At 45.4% G+C, this 16,372-nt stretch overlaps 1 protein-coding gene across 1 annotated transcript; it reads left to right on the top strand.

Moving 5' to 3' along the window:
* Positions 1-6,561: 6,561 nt before the first annotated feature.
* On the top strand, positions 6,562-15,057 carry LOC131262351 (Krueppel homolog 1-like). The gene is made up of 4 exons (XM_058264339.1): positions 6,562-6,724; positions 11,480-12,445; positions 13,098-14,259; positions 14,343-15,057. The coding sequence occupies exons 1-4, from the start codon at positions 6,562-6,564 to the stop codon at positions 15,055-15,057; spliced, it is 3,006 nt and encodes a 1,001-aa protein (XP_058120322.1).
* Positions 15,058-16,372: the final 1,315 nt, after the last annotated feature.

Raw genomic sequence — 16,372 nt, 5'->3', positions numbered from 1 at the left:
TTTTGGTGTTGTGTCTTTTGGCTGTTGCAAACATTTCATTTGCGTTTTCTTCTGGGCGCTGCGTGTGGTATTATTTCTTCGCCGTTGTTGGGTAGTTGAAACCCAAACTGTCGGTTTTCTTCTTTGTCCGATCGCTTGTTTTTTCTTCTTTTAAATATCAAGGGTTTGGCTATTTGGTAGGTGCCAACTTCTGGCAACTTTCGACGGCATTCATTCAACCATGCGGACGGGTTTTTCGGGGTTTTTTTTGTACTTACTTCTGCTTGTCAAACATTTCGACCCAAAACGGGGCGACGAGAGGGTATTTAGCATTTTGCGAAATATTAGTTGCACTTGGTCGTATTTGGTTCCATTCTAAATCTCCTCCTTGTTTTTTTTAATTAATTCCTACCATCCAGGAAGGAATTCGTCCCAGAGACTCGTTTGAGACTCCCTATTACAACGCACTGAGTGAGGCATTGGAAATCGGTTACAAATGGTTTGACCTTTTCGACCATTTAAGTTGTGTTTACTACTAAAAAAAACTAAAAAAAAGGTTCCTGTTGGCAACACACACGATGGACCATTCGGAAATGATTGGTGTGATGGATTAAATGTTAACTTTACTCGGTGTATGTGTGTGTGCCCCGGTGGTCCGTGTGCCTGCATGCAACAAAACATCAAAATCATTTGGCGTTTGGCGTTTTTGGCACACAACACCGGCCAGTGGTTCTGTCGGGGGTTGCGGGGGGGAGTGCAATAAAGTGACCTCATGTCGTGTTTCCGTTTCCATTTCGTGGCCATTGGCGAATGGCGTGACACACATACACGCACACAAACACACTCGGATCGGCGCAAGGACGCAAGGAAAAAGAACCAGTCGATCCGTGGCAGTAAGTTGGCGCAAAAACAGGGCGAAAAACGTTCCAACACAACGCAACCACCTCGCAACTAAGACTTTCCTTATTTTTTAATCCACCAATAAGAATTGTTGATAACATTGATGCCCAAACCGTTATTAATTCGAACAACAACACGGTGGCAAAAAAAGAATACGACGAAACACAAAGCAGACGTTAATGAGATACAGCTTCCCTTTCTAATGTCGTTGCATGGAAAATAAATGCTGTACCGCCCGGCGTGTGTGCTCGTGGCAAAATGGCGAAATCTGATCCGTGAAGAACACGAAAAATAATAACTAAATAACCGCCAGTAGCAGCAGCAGCAGCCATGTCTAACCCGTGTAACAGTTTGTCTAAGAAATGTCATGGAAAATGTGTATCTTGTCCCGTGCATAGATGACGCTAATTAATTGTTCTTTCTCTCTGGCCCCGTCCAATAATCACATCGGTGTGTGGTTGGTTTCCGGTTTCGCAAATCGGACCAAACTGATGCGAACCCCGTACGTTTGTGATAAGAGTGACGAAAAAGACCGCAGCTGGATTATTGTTGTCCGTCGTCGTTGCAATACTCCCTCCCTGCGTAACAGGTTAGGTAATGGACCTAAATAAAGCATGTTTTACACATATGTGAGGTGTTTGGGAGGAGGGAGGGGTTTGAGTTTAAATGTGATTCCTTGAAGGTCTTGATTGATTTGTATTTTTATTTGCGATTTCGTAGCAATTCCCAAGCGCGAGCACATCATACCGGTTGCACACACATATTCTGTACATGTCACGAAGAATTAGGAGTTTCTCAGCCGGTGCCAAAACCAGCTGAAGTGATAGGTCAAGATAAGCGCAGGGAAAGAAGGCGCAAACCTCTCTTGTCTAATCAGGGCGTTGGTATCTTTGGGTCGTTTTCCATCTCGCAGCGAGCCTTTCTTTTTTGCGAGCTGTTTTTTTTTTATGACTGGTGCTATTATTGCTAATCGTAATACTTTTTTGCTGATTTATTTTTCGCCAATTGTGTCCTGTACCACGCTGGGTGTCTGGGTCATTTTTTTTATCCTCATTCAATTTGCAATCGCTTTTCGGAGATGGCACGTGTAGCTTAATCTAAAATTAACAAAACCAAGATGAAGAAGGTAGGTTTTATCTAATCAGCAACCGCGCGTGTACCCCCATCCCTCGGCCCAATCTAAGAACAACAAAGAAATGTGTAAAAATCCTCTTAAAATGACACCTAAATTTTAAAATGATCAAACTTCATCCAAGTCGGCTTCCTTAATAGACGTTGTTAAAGGGTGGTTTGGTGGGTTTTTTTGTGTGGATTTTTTTTGGTGCGTGTGTTTTTTTTAAGAACCGGTTCCCGATCGTACGATCGTGACCAGGAATGGGAAAATTTGCGTTCGCAGGCAGCAGGATTATTAGTAGCCCCTACTTGTACGCACGGGGATGAAGGCTATAACCAAATCGTAAAGAAAAAATAATCCTGCTCGGCTTTTCACCACCACCCGATGGACCTCTCGGAATGCGCGAAACGACGAGTGACCTCTCGCGGTGGAGTGAAGCCCACCTAACACGAAAGTGGAACTATCCGGTGAATGATTCGCCACTCGTTGCGAAAAGAAGGCGGAGAGATAGCTCCCCGGGTCTTTGAGCTCGTAAGCAGCTTATGCTCCATTGGGCTGTCTGGGGTTGGTAGATTGATTTCTTTCCGCTTTGCTTTTTGTCTTCCTCTGCAAATGTTTCGTTTTTTTTTTACTTTTTGAACACCTTCAGAAATAGCCAATCGCCTTCGGAACTGCCAAGGGTTTTGTCGAGCCCGTATGAACTCATTTCGACGGAAGTGAACTATCGACGACGTGAAGGGCAGTTGTGTGGAATATAGATATATTTTGGTTTTAACAATACTCTTATAGATCGAAGGAATACCAAGTCTTGGCAAATCCGGGATTGGTGACAGGATCTGCATTCGAAGAATTCCGCCTCCTTCGATTCTTCTTCATTCATTCACGAAGCTTTCTGTGGCGCCTTTCACCAGACATTTGTCATAACATAATTCCATCATCTTGCGCAACTTATTTAACAAGTATTTTAAAATAAATCAACTTTATCATAGGTCACTTTGGGTTAACGGCGCCGCGAGTCGTCCGGGTTGTTGGGCAGTTCTAGTGTTTGCCGGAACCGTCCAGCGCTCCAAGTGTCCCTTGGGATAGTGTACACGAACGACTGAAAGGGATGATGACGGAGTATATGATGGGCGGTGCCGCTTCCATAAATCTTGGCTCACACCAAAGTCAAAGTATCAACCCGTGCGGGGCGATAGGAGTTAGCTGTCTGTCAACCGGTTGCGGCAAAAGGATTCTACTATTTCAACTCCTTACCGAGAGTGCCAATCACGTCGGGTCCGTTTGCTGGCCTAAGGGTCGGAACTAAGCAAACTACGCTTCAAGAAGGTGTCAAGCGTGTAACCCCGCGGCCTAAACGTTGATCGCTGCGCCCAGCTTTTGTGCGTGCTTCCCGAAAACACCAATTACGCGCACTTGAATGTGATACGGCAGTGTCGAGGCGATAGAATCGCACCCAACAAATTAAGCAAGCGGGTTGGCGTGAATTATGATTTGCCTTAATTAGGCCCGGATTTTCGCAAACGGCCTCTACTACCTCACCACCACCCGGCGCCACCAAAAATATGTCGGACTTGTGCGGCCTTGTGCGGGAAAGGGGTTTTAAGTATGGCGATAAGCGATGCTGCTCTCGTTTGAGTCGATCACTTTCCTGATCAACCGCTCTTTTGGCTCTCGAGATTGCTATTGCCTTGCCGGAGCGGAAGAAAATTTACACCATCGCCGGTGGTCGCTGTGTGTTTGCCGTTCAGCTTCCGGTTTGCTGTTTACTCGACTGGGACGCTTTTACTAGTACTTTGTTTGAGAGACCCGTACATAGGGGTGTATTTATGGTGCGTCAAAATTATGTGGCTTCTCTCTGCTGCCCACTATCAGAAGCCGAAACCGGCGAGCTGGGAGATAATATTACAACTTTGGAGCATGTCGTTTATGTTGCTTATTTTTTGTGGTGTTTGCTGCTCCATCGAACGCCAATGAACGCTAATTGGTTGTCTGTTCTCAAACCCCCCCAGCCCCAATCTCGACGGCAGCAGGGTGTCAGGAGACGGGGAGGGGGCAAGAAGCATGTACTCCATGGCCAGCATTATTGTTGGGTTTGTTTTGGCGTGCGAGGTGTTGTTTCCATTTGTCCCAGTCATCTCGCAGCGCTTTTGATTGATGTACACCGACCGGACCGGGAGATTGTCGACTGACACTGGCTGACACTGCGCACCAGAAGACGACGCTCCGCTGCGAAAAAGCCCGGCTTAACGGGACGAGTTGACGTTCTTTGAGGTGGAGAAGAAGCTTCTCCAAAACCATCGCTATCTTAAACTGATGCAACCTCAACCCCGAGGGGCCACACGTGCCGAACTTTAAAATGCGTGGCAATTCATGGCAGGACGTGAAAGTTACAAACAAAACAGGGTGGAGGGGATGCGAGGTGTTGATGATAATATTCGCGCCTCTGGTGTACATATTTGTTCTGGTTTGTTTTTATTATTTTCTTCCCCCGACTCTGGGGCAGTTGAGTTATTTAATTGGCGGGCATAATACTTATCATCCGGGCGTTTATTTCTGTCGTGTTATAGGGATTTTTTTGCGGGTGAAAATGGTCCTCGTTTCATCTTGCGCGATCATTGCTTACCAGCGGCAGGATTTATTATGAAAGTGTCTCGAGCAAAGAATGTTATGTTTGTTTGTTTTGAAGCGATCGTTTTGTTCCGGAAACCGTGATGATGCTAGCACAAAACTTCTGGGAAAATGCCGACCAATGTTATTAGTTTACACGAAAACATACAGCAATAGTTAATAGCAGCTTGTTTTATTTTTGTTTTACCCGACGTAACTTTTCAACAGTCCTTTTCAACACACGAGCATGTGTATTGGGGTATGCTAATTATTAGAAAATAAACGACAGGATTGGTTCTGCAATTTTCTGTTTGGGAGTCAGCCTAAGAAGGGGGTCGTTTTACACGACTGGTAACTTTTCGATTCTAGCTTAATGGATTACCAGTAGATTTAATTGTTTACGTTTCGAGATTTTTTTGACAACTTTGTGTATCACAGATATGTTGACAACTGATTGATTTTTTATTGATTTTTGATATTCGTCTTAAAAGTCGCGCAATTTAAGCCTCCTACAAAGAGAAGTTCGTATAAATCCAGTTTAAAGTTAAAAGTGATTAAATACGCAAAAGTGAATGGAAACCATGCGACAGAGAAGCATTTTGGATCACCTCCAAGCAGATCTACGATCATACGGTTGAGGTTAAAACGGGAATAAAATTGTAAAAAACTGAGGATAATAATGTTTTTTTCCATTTACATTTTATAATTTTTTTAGAAGGTTATACACGGAAAAATATGGTACATTTATTTCCAATTTAAATCCCTACGGTGGCGAAAGGCCCAACATGACCCGCACAATACAAATGCTATCACTAGTATTTAATCAAATAAAGATAACATCCCTTTAGCAACATGCAGGTGTTCCCCCCTGACCTAACCCAAACATCTAGCTGTTGGGGGAAAATCATTGGAAAACTAAGACAACGCTTATCACCAATCGATTATTGAATATGGCCTAGTGTTTAATTTCTGTTAGAATTGTGCTGTAGCAAATAAACGATCGCGACAATAATCTGCCTGAGTGATCACCAGCGCTTCACCGAAGGGGTTTTCGGTTTCAAGTCCGAGGTCCGGGCCGCGATGAGATTGTTTCCCCTTAAATAATCGCCCGAACGAGCAACCCGACGCAGCGCAGCTTCGGCCGCGAGCGATGTAATTTTCTTCTTTTTTCCCCTCCGTTCGTGTTCGTGTAACGACATACGACAAGATTGCGGCGCTGGTTCCGCTGGTCGCGGCCCGGGGTACGTTTGTGGAAGATTTTCCCTTCAGTCGGTGGTCACACTTTGGCGCGGTCGGTACGTAGGAATCGCGGTCGCGCATGGAATCAGTTACTGCAGTCTCCTCCCAGGGCTGCGCAGTGTAGAGGAAAACTTCAATCCGGTAAAAGATACGAACCCTGAAACACGGAAAAAGTCATTCCGGCAATGGATTGCGGTGGTGATTCAATTTTTAAGTACAGCGAGACACAATTGATGCTGATTTTGTTGGGAAAACTTTGTTGAAGATTTACAGCGAGCGTTAGGCAACACTTAGCCAGTTGGATGTGGAGGAATCCGATGAAAAGAAAATCCGTCTGTGCGTGGAGAAAATTGAAAAAAGTGCATTCTGGTCGATGTGTTAATAGAGCACGAAAGTTTAGTGTAGTTATTAAAATTAATTGAACCAACGTTGAAAAAGAATTTGCTGGTGAAAGTAAACCTTGTTTCCTGCAGTGTCCATTTCGCCTGCAAATCGGTGCGTTACGAAATGTTTGATAAAGTCTGAAGCAAGTGCCACGAAACTTACTTGTAAAGCAAGTGTCCGCAAGGCTGCTCTAACCATTGCCCCTTTTTGGGAAAGGTGAAACGGCGGCACAAGTGGGTGATCCAACATTAGTTCTGTTGCGCCAATACGAATCCCTGGGTTCATGGTTGCGGAGGCGAGAAAAAGGAGTGCATTATTTAATAAAAGTGAATCACAGAATGAAGAAAGGTACGGACGCAACGACGAAAGCTGCCGTGGCTGCAGCGGCCGCCGCAGCCGCCAACCTGGTGGAAAATGTGCCCGATCTCTGGGCGCAGCAGGACTGGATTAAGACCATTCTCTCCAAGTCGGGGACGGAAATTAAGGAGGTCCCGACGGAAGGTAACGCTCAGGGGTGGGGCTGAGGATTTTGGTTTTTTTTTGGGGAGGTCGAAATAATGAACGGGAACGATGATGCAATTTGGTTTGGAAATGCATGATACATGATCGCGCGAATTTTATACAAAATACCTCGCTTTTTTCAAAGTACCATGTGATCGTTTTCAACTATTTCGAAAGGCATTTTTTGGAACTTACAAAAACTAACCAGGAAAAACTAATTAAAAAAAAAAATAAATCAAACATGTGCTTTGTAGTATTGAAATGACTTTGTAGTAATGAAATGATATTGTAGTGATGAAATGTAGTAATTGGAATGACTACATGCAGTGAAACCTTTTTTTTGCAAGAACCATTTAAACAATTGGAGAAAATTTTATACACACCTTCTTTTACCATATTTACTACTCGCAAATGTTCAAGGCAAGGTTATTGCAGAGTTTAAGGAATCAATGTTCAAATGATACCCAAAATGCATTGTTTCATTCCACGACTTTTTTCCTTCTATTTTGTTGTTGCACAGTTATTGTTTTATAACGTCTTTTTTGTACTCTGGGTAAAATCATACCATTTGATTTATCTGGTTCAAAGAATTTCGAAGAATTGTTTTATATGATTTTTTAATACAATTTTTTCTCAGGTGTTACGAATTTTCATTAAACCTTGTCGATGTTGCTCTACAAAGTCCTTCAACGATTAACGAATAGCCATTCTCATTATTTGCTCTCCATAAACAGCACGTAACCCTGATCTTAATTCAATATTGAAAATTTAATTGATTTTTAAAAGGAAAATATATCGTTCAGTTTATTGTATAACATTAGCGCAGGTTCGGTGCGGTCGCTTTGGCGAGGAAAGGGAATTTTAGCGCTCAAGGTATACCCGTAATTTAAGCAGCCGAGCCAAGGGGACTAAGCTTTTCAACACCTGGCGCGCGGGGTTAGTAAACAAAAATCAAACAACCCCGTGCGACGTCCGTCCGTCCGTCCGTCCGGGTTTGACACGGATATATGTTCCACCAATTGTAGTTGGGTGTCAAATTACTCCGGTGTTATAGCAGCGTTTGCCGAACCATGACATGACGATGGTCCACCTCGGCTCGGTTAAAACGGGGCGAAAGGCTGATTTTTATCTTTCCACTGTATTAGATTTCACTGCTAACGCGCGCGGGGCCTCCAAGGATAATCAAAAAGTGTGTGTTGTTCGACTCTAAGTCTCCTCCGGAGTCGGTCGCCATTTGGCTCGCAGAGCATAGCCAATTTGGTAATTCGCCGTCTATCAGTTTTGGCGACGACATAGTAACATGATTCAATGTACAAACATCAGCGTCAGGTGCATGATTTTGACGGTTCGCCGTCTAAAAGCAAAACCCCGGGGCGGCGGCGGTTTATTCCGTAGGTCGTAGGTTGGGCTGCTGGATCATTTTGTCCCAAAAGATACAGATCATGTGTCGCTAAGGCCATAGATGGAGCCTATCTCTGGGGTATCAAACTGAAGCACGCAAGGGAGGAAGAAAAAAAACCCGATAAAACATTATCTATATAGGAGATCTATTGAGCGTGGAAACGCATTAAATACAAAAAAAAAAACCCGTACAATGGACCCCGGGACCATGTTGGGTGTCGACTTTTAGTAGATAATATCAATAATTTGGTGTACGTTTTTCCTAAGCTGAACTGTAAAATATTTTTTATCAAAGTTAAAACGGAAACGTGCCGCTCGCGGGTCAAATCAAGATAACTGATTTTATCTAACCTGTGCTGATTTTTTTCCACCTCAATGAACATGATATGTTTTCTTGTACGGAAAAGATTCACAGGTCGTATTTTTATTTTTTGTTACATGAAAAATACCTGCAAAAACAAGACGGATGTGGTTTAGATACGAGAAGAGTGTAATAATGGACTGTTTTGAACGCGATTAAAAATTCTTCGTAAATTAAAGTTTTTCGCATTGATTTGTGCGAAATAATTAACGAACATAAATCTACATATCGGAAGTTATAAAATTGACCCACGAGCGCCGAGTGTCTAAGTCTAGTAAGACCCTAATGGGGCAGGTATGACTGAAGACGGTCATTACGCCTGGTAAGAGTGAAAGAGAAATGTTGATATTGTCTTGCCAAGATTAAAAACGATATTGCAGAAATATTGTCTCACAATAAGGCCACATTTCGAAAAAGGCATCGAAAATGTTGCAGATCTTATTTCTTGTTTCAATTGTTTGCAATATTAACAATTTATTTTTCTCTTAAGCATTTCTACGATTTCCATATTTTCTTCTGGAGATCTTACCAGATATTCGTAACGGACTTGGTTGTAATTTTATATTTACAGTGTTTCGATACAACTTTGTTTCTGAATCATTCGAAATTTAAAAGTTATGAATTTAATTTGGCTGTTTGTTTTTTTGCAAACTGTAAAATGTTTTTCTTCCACAGGTTTATCTAGCGATTTAGAAAAAGATTTTTTTGTTCTTTTAAGTTTCGTCAAGACTTGTTCGACGAAATGGTTCAGCAAAATTTTAAACATGCAGAAATGAGCCACATTAGCAAAGAAATAAATTTATATGGTAATACTTACGCACTTCTTGTTTACACGGTCAACGAATATATCCCAATAATTAAAAAAGTAACTCGAACTGTGCAGGACCCTGAAATATGTTTGGGCCCCCTCTGGCAAGCTCTGCATCAAAACAACTTCCTCCCCCCCCTGTGGTTTGAACCGAGCGAGGAATGTTTTTAACCAGGTGTCAAGCGGGTTGTCAAACGTGCCATCAAATCATGATTAAAAGTTCGATTATGCCAGCCGTTCCTTCGGCGAGAAAAGGGCCCCAAACAATTGACATGATCGCTCGGGGCCGCCAATAGCTCGCAGATCATCGTCGTCGTGCGCGCGGCGCGCGTTCGCGATCAGCGGATTCGGATTTCTTGTCTCGGCGCACGCGAAGTGTCCCGAACTGTGTGCGTTGGGGTGGGGGAGAATGTTGCACGAGGTCGATCGATCGAATCGCGAGCAGATCCGACGATCCCGGTTCTCGCGAAGTGTGACCACGCAATTAAAAAGACATCGCAAGAGGGAGGACCCGGAGGTGTTGATTCGGTTGCCTTCGCGCGTGGTTATCATCGCCACTTGGCCGACGAGCAGGATCTGTTCGAAATGGCAAAATCTCCCATCGTTTAATGATGTGCATGCGGTGACCTTCAATGTCGGAATATTGTCGGAGGCACAGGAAGGAAGATGCCACAAGCGCACGAATCGGGATCGAATGATTAATAAAAAAACAAAGTTTGCCAAGCAATCATCAAATCCTTGAAGCGGCACTAGAAAATTGCCGAAATAAGCATCTCGTTTCGCACTCCGACCGAGGATCGGACGACGATCGGATTGCTGCTTGTTGGGCTGTGGTGCTGGTGGTAGGAAAAAGGAAGAGGGAGAGAAGGTGATCGGGAGGGGGGTACACGTGCCGCCAACGATGCATGACTATCAGCAGCTGCAGACGAGGGGGGTTTCACCACAACGAACGAGGAAGGAAGAGTCTGCCGGGGACGACCATGCCCCAGGGAGGAGTCTCACTCATTCGTCCTCCCCACTCAGCAGAGGGTGGTATGGTGGTGGCGACGATGGGGGAGGGTGCGGTTTTTACGGTGCTTTCTTAAGTGGTAGGCGCGCGAGCGGAACGACCTATCCGGGGTGGCTTGCGATTTGCGCGAAAGCGAAAATTCGAAACCGAACCATCGTGAGTGTTGTAGGACGGACCAGAACCCCACCGACCATGGCCACGCTCTCGGAGCATCGCATTGCGCGGTAATCGCCACTTCCAGCATGTGGTTCTACTAGCTGTTGTTATGCTTCACCATGTCGATCAGGATTATTTATGATGCCGGGTCATTTTAATTTTCCTGTTCGTTTTTGTTGCCGCACTTCGATAACAAGGACTACTACCGTATAATGGTTTATTCTCCCCGGTTGCGTCATTTTGTTCTTTTTGTGTGCGTGAATTTCTGAAACAACGCATTGATTGCACGGATGGTTGATGGTTTGTTTTTTTTGGCTAACTTTAAATTAGAATGCGCGAACTGCTTCTTAATTGATTTGGTTATCTTTTTTTTATTTACAAAACACACATGATAAAGGAAGAGAACCCGGAGACCCCGGTCGTGTGAAGTCATTGTGTGCAGCATTGCTGGTTTGAGGTTTGAAAATTACTTTTTTTTGCAATGTAACACATCCATCCAAAAGGGAAGGGAAGGGAGAAAGGTACCCTTGCCATGTGGCACGGGCGGAGAGGTAAAGGTTATCGTACCGCGCAAGCCAAGGATTGATTAATGTGCGGTTCAGTGCAGAAGGGCAGAGCGCGGCGGATGTTGTGCTGTTCTTTTATGTTTGATTAATGAAAGTAAAACTGATTGTGTTTGAAAAAATTATCAAGTTTTGTAACTGATATATTATCATTTTTTTTTACGGAGGATTTTTTTTTTTTAGAGTATTGCGCTTTTTTTCTAACGCATTAATCCCGTGTTCTGGTTTCCACGTAATCAATAACGATATCGCGTAATAAAATTAAATGAGATTAAACGCCAATGAAAAAAAAAACACAAGAAAGGGAAAAATGGGCTGAGTTGGAGTAATGTATTATTCGAAGATATGTTTATAAATTTAACTGGCCATTGGTTGGTATAAAATGAAATTCAAAAATGGTTAATCAATTTCGATTTTATTTTATTGTTTATCCTTTTAATTTTTCTTTTCTTCTTAGATCTGTGCAAGATGGTGTACTACTCTGGCCTTCCGTTGCTAATGTCACAGCAGCAGCAACAACAATCCGGTTCCGGTCCGGATGGCTCACCGCAGCACCAGCAGCAGCACCAACTGAGCTACGGCGAGTCGAACGGCTCCGATCACTATCCACCAACGGCCCATCAACAGTTGCAACATCGGAATGGCTACCAGCAGCCGCCGCCCCACACGATCAACCTAAGCAATGGGCTGACGATCCAAAGCAATCCGCAGGGAGGACCAGCAGGCCATGTCGCAGGAGGTGGAGGCTCCCCTAACGGGCAGTTAACGATCGTGCTGAGTCCACCTGCGTCGCAGGGACAACCAAACCCTGGCGGATACTCGGCGCCGGTGTCTTCCCCACATGGAGGCACCACCTCGACACCGGCCGCCGGGTCGAAGTTTCGCTGCGAGCAGTGCAACATCAGCTTCGGCAGCAAAAGTGCCCACACGAGCCACATGAAATCTCACGCCAAGCAGCAGCTGGTATCGGCGAATGAGAAAGGTGGTGGTGGTGGTGGTAAAGGAGCGGTAGTGGATGCTGCGACCCTAACGACCCTGACAGCCGGTGGCCAGCAGCAGCAGCAGCAGCAGCAAGCGCAAGGACAGCAGCCCGATCCGTATCAGTGCGACGTGTGCAAGAAGACGTTCGCCGTGCCGGCACGGCTGGTGCGCCACTATCGCACGCACACCGGCGAGCGACCGTTCGAGTGCGAGTTCTGCCACAAGATGTTCAGCGTGAAGGAGAACCTGCAGGTGCACCGGCGGATCCACACCAAGGAGCGGCCGTACAAGTGCGACATCTGCGGGCGGGCGTTCGAGCACAGCGGCAAGCTGCACCGGCACATGCGCATCCACACCGGCGAGCGTCCGCACAAGTGCAACGTCTGCGGCAAAACGTTCATCCAGTCCGGCCAGCTGGTGATCCACATGCGCACCCATACCGGTAAGTGTGTCGAAAATCAACAGGATGAGGGAAGAAACAACTGTAAACGTTTAAATGAAGCAAAAGGATCTTTTAAAATATTGTATGTTAAATTATTTTGGTTAGAACAACGATTCGAGTTGCAATCAGAACTGTTCCAGAACTAGAGTTGTTTATCGGAATAAAATACTTTTATTTTGACCCTCTAGGAAAATGAATATATTACCTAAGCTGTTTAGGATAAATTTATCTTTTTATCATTTTTTATGATAACTCTAATGCATTATGCACTTCATTATTAGCTATTTTAAATCCCATCACAGCTGCTCTAACGAGCATTGATGAGGTTTGTCGCGGTTACGTATCAAGATTTTTGTTTTTCGTTGTTGAACTTAATAACAAAGGTTTATCAAGATATGTTTGGTGATAGTTTGAAACCACTGATAATAGTTTGCAGCAGTTTCATAGCGTTCGTTAATAGAAAGGAGGCGCCTGGTTGTTTTCGAGTAGTTTCGCCTCGAAATGGAGACGCCTGGTGTTTTGTGGAAAATGAGAAATCTATGGGGGGGGGGGATGCTGCCGGAAATGTGATCTCTTCTCGCAAACGGAAGAAATAATTAATAATAACGGTTTTTTCTGTTCCCACCGTCTCGTCCATTTCCTCCCCGAACAGGTGAAAAACCGTACAAGTGCCCAGTGGAGGGCTGCGGCAAGGGGTTCACCTGCAGCAAGCAACTGAAGGTGCACTCGCGGACACACACGGGCGAGAAGCCGTACCATTGTGATATCTGCTTCCGGGACTTCGGCTACAACCACGTGCTGAAGCTGCACCGGGTGCAGCACTATGGGGCCAAGTGCTACAAGTGCACGATCTGCGACGAGACGTTCAAGAGCAAGAAGGAGATGGAGGCGCACATCAAGGGCCATGCGAACGAGCTGCCGGACGAGGATGAGACTGAGGCGGCGGGTGGCGGGGGCGGGAAGGAGGACGAAACCGCAACGCCGTCGGTTCCGAGTGCGGTCGTCATCGAGCCCGGTTCGGTGGCGGGCAGCATCGAGGGTAGTGGTAGTAATAGTAACAGCAGCAGCGCCTTCGAGTACTCCTCAAGCCAGAGTAACCTCGAGGGCGCGGAAAGTGCGTCCGGGGACGAGCGGGAACGGGTGGCGCTGGGTGGGCGACACTTTGCGGGTATGAAGTTTGCCCATCCGTCCGTCGCAGCCGCCGCCAGAGGGGCGCGTCGGAATAACGCGGTCGTCGAGAACGAAGCGGAGGACGACGATGACGACGATGGTGAGGAGGAGGACGAGTACATCGGAATCAATGAGTACGAAAGGCGTACCACACCACCCTACATCGGGGTACCAACAGGAGGGGGAGGAGGAGGAGGTGGCGTAGATCCGGCTCTCCTTGCTGCGGCTTCGATTGCGGCTGCGGCCGAGAATGGAATCGTCGACTGCCGCCCGGCGGAGGTGAAACGATCGATATCTCCGTGTCTTGTGCGGACGTCGGCTTCTTCGCTATCCATCACGCGGATCACCCCACCACCCTCGATTCCGGTGATCGGGCCATCATCTTCACCACCTTCCTCTACTTCCTCGTCATCATCATCATCGTCGTTGTCGTCGTCGGCCACGGTAATGACTGCGGCGGGTCCGCCATCATCATCCTCGTCCACGTCTACCATGATCTCTTCTGCCGGTTTAATGGAACCAGTCAATGTAAATAGGAATGGCGGTGCCAGCTCCAATCCTCCGACCCAGTACATCTACGAACCGCTATCCATCATGAAACATCACGGATACTTTGCCCCCGCCTCGCAAGTGACAGAGTTCCGGTAAGTAATCAAAAGCACTTTAGTGAATCGAATGTTGTTCTCTCAACCAGAATGATTATTTTTATATCATCTCTTTTCCACAGATCATCCAGTGATCTGGTGCGGCAGGTGGAGGCGGCGATCGCCGGTACGGAAAATCTGCTAACGCCACCCCGTTCCTCGCCCGAGTCGCCCGATCGTTCCTCCTCACCCGAATCCGATTCAGTATTAATGGCCGATCGGGACAACAACACGCTGCCACCGCGCAAGCGAAAGCTTTACTTCAAGGATAGCCAACAGCAGCAGCCTCAACAACTGCCACCGCATTCGGCACCGAAGATGATGGCTCCCTCCTTTGCCGGAAACAATGGCCAACAGCAGGAGCAGCAGCAGCAGCAGCAGCAGCACCAGCAGGAACATCGACAACCGGCGAAACAATACGACTCCCTTAATCAACCATCACTACTTGCCGAAAGCGGACGGTTCGAGCAGCAGCAACAGCAGCAACTATTCCACAATCAGCGGCATGAGTCGGAATCAAACTATCGTTTAACCCAACAACACTACCATCATCATCATCATCATCAACAGGAACAGCAGCAACCGAACTTTGCGGTTAAATCGGAAAGTTTCGTTGCTGGTGGTGGCCGTGACGGTGGAACAATCGTCGCTAGTCACGCTAATGAGCGGGATCATCGTCAGTATCCTTCTCCGCCACCACTGCATCAACAACAACAACAACAACAACAACCAGTACCACCTCAGGCCTCCGTCATTCGGATGAGCTCCGTTATCCAGTACGCGAACAAGTCATCGTAGAGTTTAAGGGATCCAATGCAACCGTTTCTACCTTTTCCCAGAACCCAACTAATAACTAGCCAGCCAGTACCATCATCCCGCTCGTAGTGGGGATGTAGTGATATGTTATTTATGAGCAACTTGTTTTAAAATATTATTTTATTTTTTCACTTTCCATTTTACTACTAGAAAGAGAGGGAGAGAGAGAGGTAACGAGAGAAAATTTAAATAAAATTAAACCCCTATTTTACACTCATGTAACTTTAGATCGACATTTTACACTTATGCATCAACAAACACACATATACACTCACACACAAGAGTAAGACTGTCTGGGGTAGGCAAACCTAGGAGAGCCTGGGAAAAGAATAGAGTTTTGCCTTCTTTCTTTCCTCCCCCTCCCGTAATAATTGCTTCTTTCCGTTCCCTCTTATCATTCACTCTGAAAGTGAATCAATCATTCTCGTTCGTTAGTCGTTCGCCCCTTAAGCTTTTGAGTCAGATTTAGGATATTATAAGTCTATGGTGGCTTTAAAAGAATAGAAAGTCGGACACGGTGGAAGGGAGAGATGACAGTGAACCGCAAAGGATACGAGAAACGAAGCGTAATCGCTAGCGTAATCATGTAATTCCGCTGCTTAATCTGTCAAAAAGAATTTTGGATCTTGTCAGAATGTAAACAAACGAATCAATAGTTCATTCGACCGCGATTATTTATCGATATTCTGTTATTATTTAGCGTAGTTTTTTTAGGTTCAACAATACACAACAAAGTAATAGCCATAGCTTCAAGAAATGTTGTAATATTTATCAATTTGCAAAACATAAACAAAGCACAGATGATGAGCGCTTGGCCAGAATATCGACGATACACGAGAGACCAGCGATTACGCTTCGTTTACCGTGCCCTTTAATAATAAAGCTTAGCTGCGGAGCCAGGTGAAATTTAAAGGGAAGGAAAACCGATCCAGCAATGGAATCATTTAAGACTGTTAATAATTGTCAAAACATTTCGAGAAGTGTAGGAATTAACCAAACAGGCAAAGGAGAAACACCATTTAACGGACATTTTGCATGGACAGCTCTGGGAATTGTTATGCTAGAAGGAAGGAGGTGAAGCGAGTGAGAGAGATAGAGAGAGAATGAAAGACAGTTGAGTCGGTTGGGTTTAGGAAGGGGGGCGTTTTGTTTTGTTTTTTTATCTTGTCAGTTTAAGGTTAGGCGGTGTGTGAAGAATTCAATTGCGGGGGGGATCAAATAGCCGACAAACACACAACCCCGCTTCCGGGAAGTAAAACTGAGCACACTGTGTGGAGTTAGATAAATATACCTTATA

This window comes from Anopheles coustani, chromosome 2 (assembly GCF_943734705.1).
Source record: "Anopheles coustani chromosome 2, idAnoCousDA_361_x.2, whole genome shotgun sequence".
Classification (NCBI taxonomy): Eukaryota; Metazoa; Arthropoda; class Insecta; order Diptera; family Culicidae; genus Anopheles; species Anopheles coustani.
The sequence above is the reverse complement of the archived record's forward strand: the minus strand, read 5'-3'. Positions and strand labels throughout refer to the sequence as shown.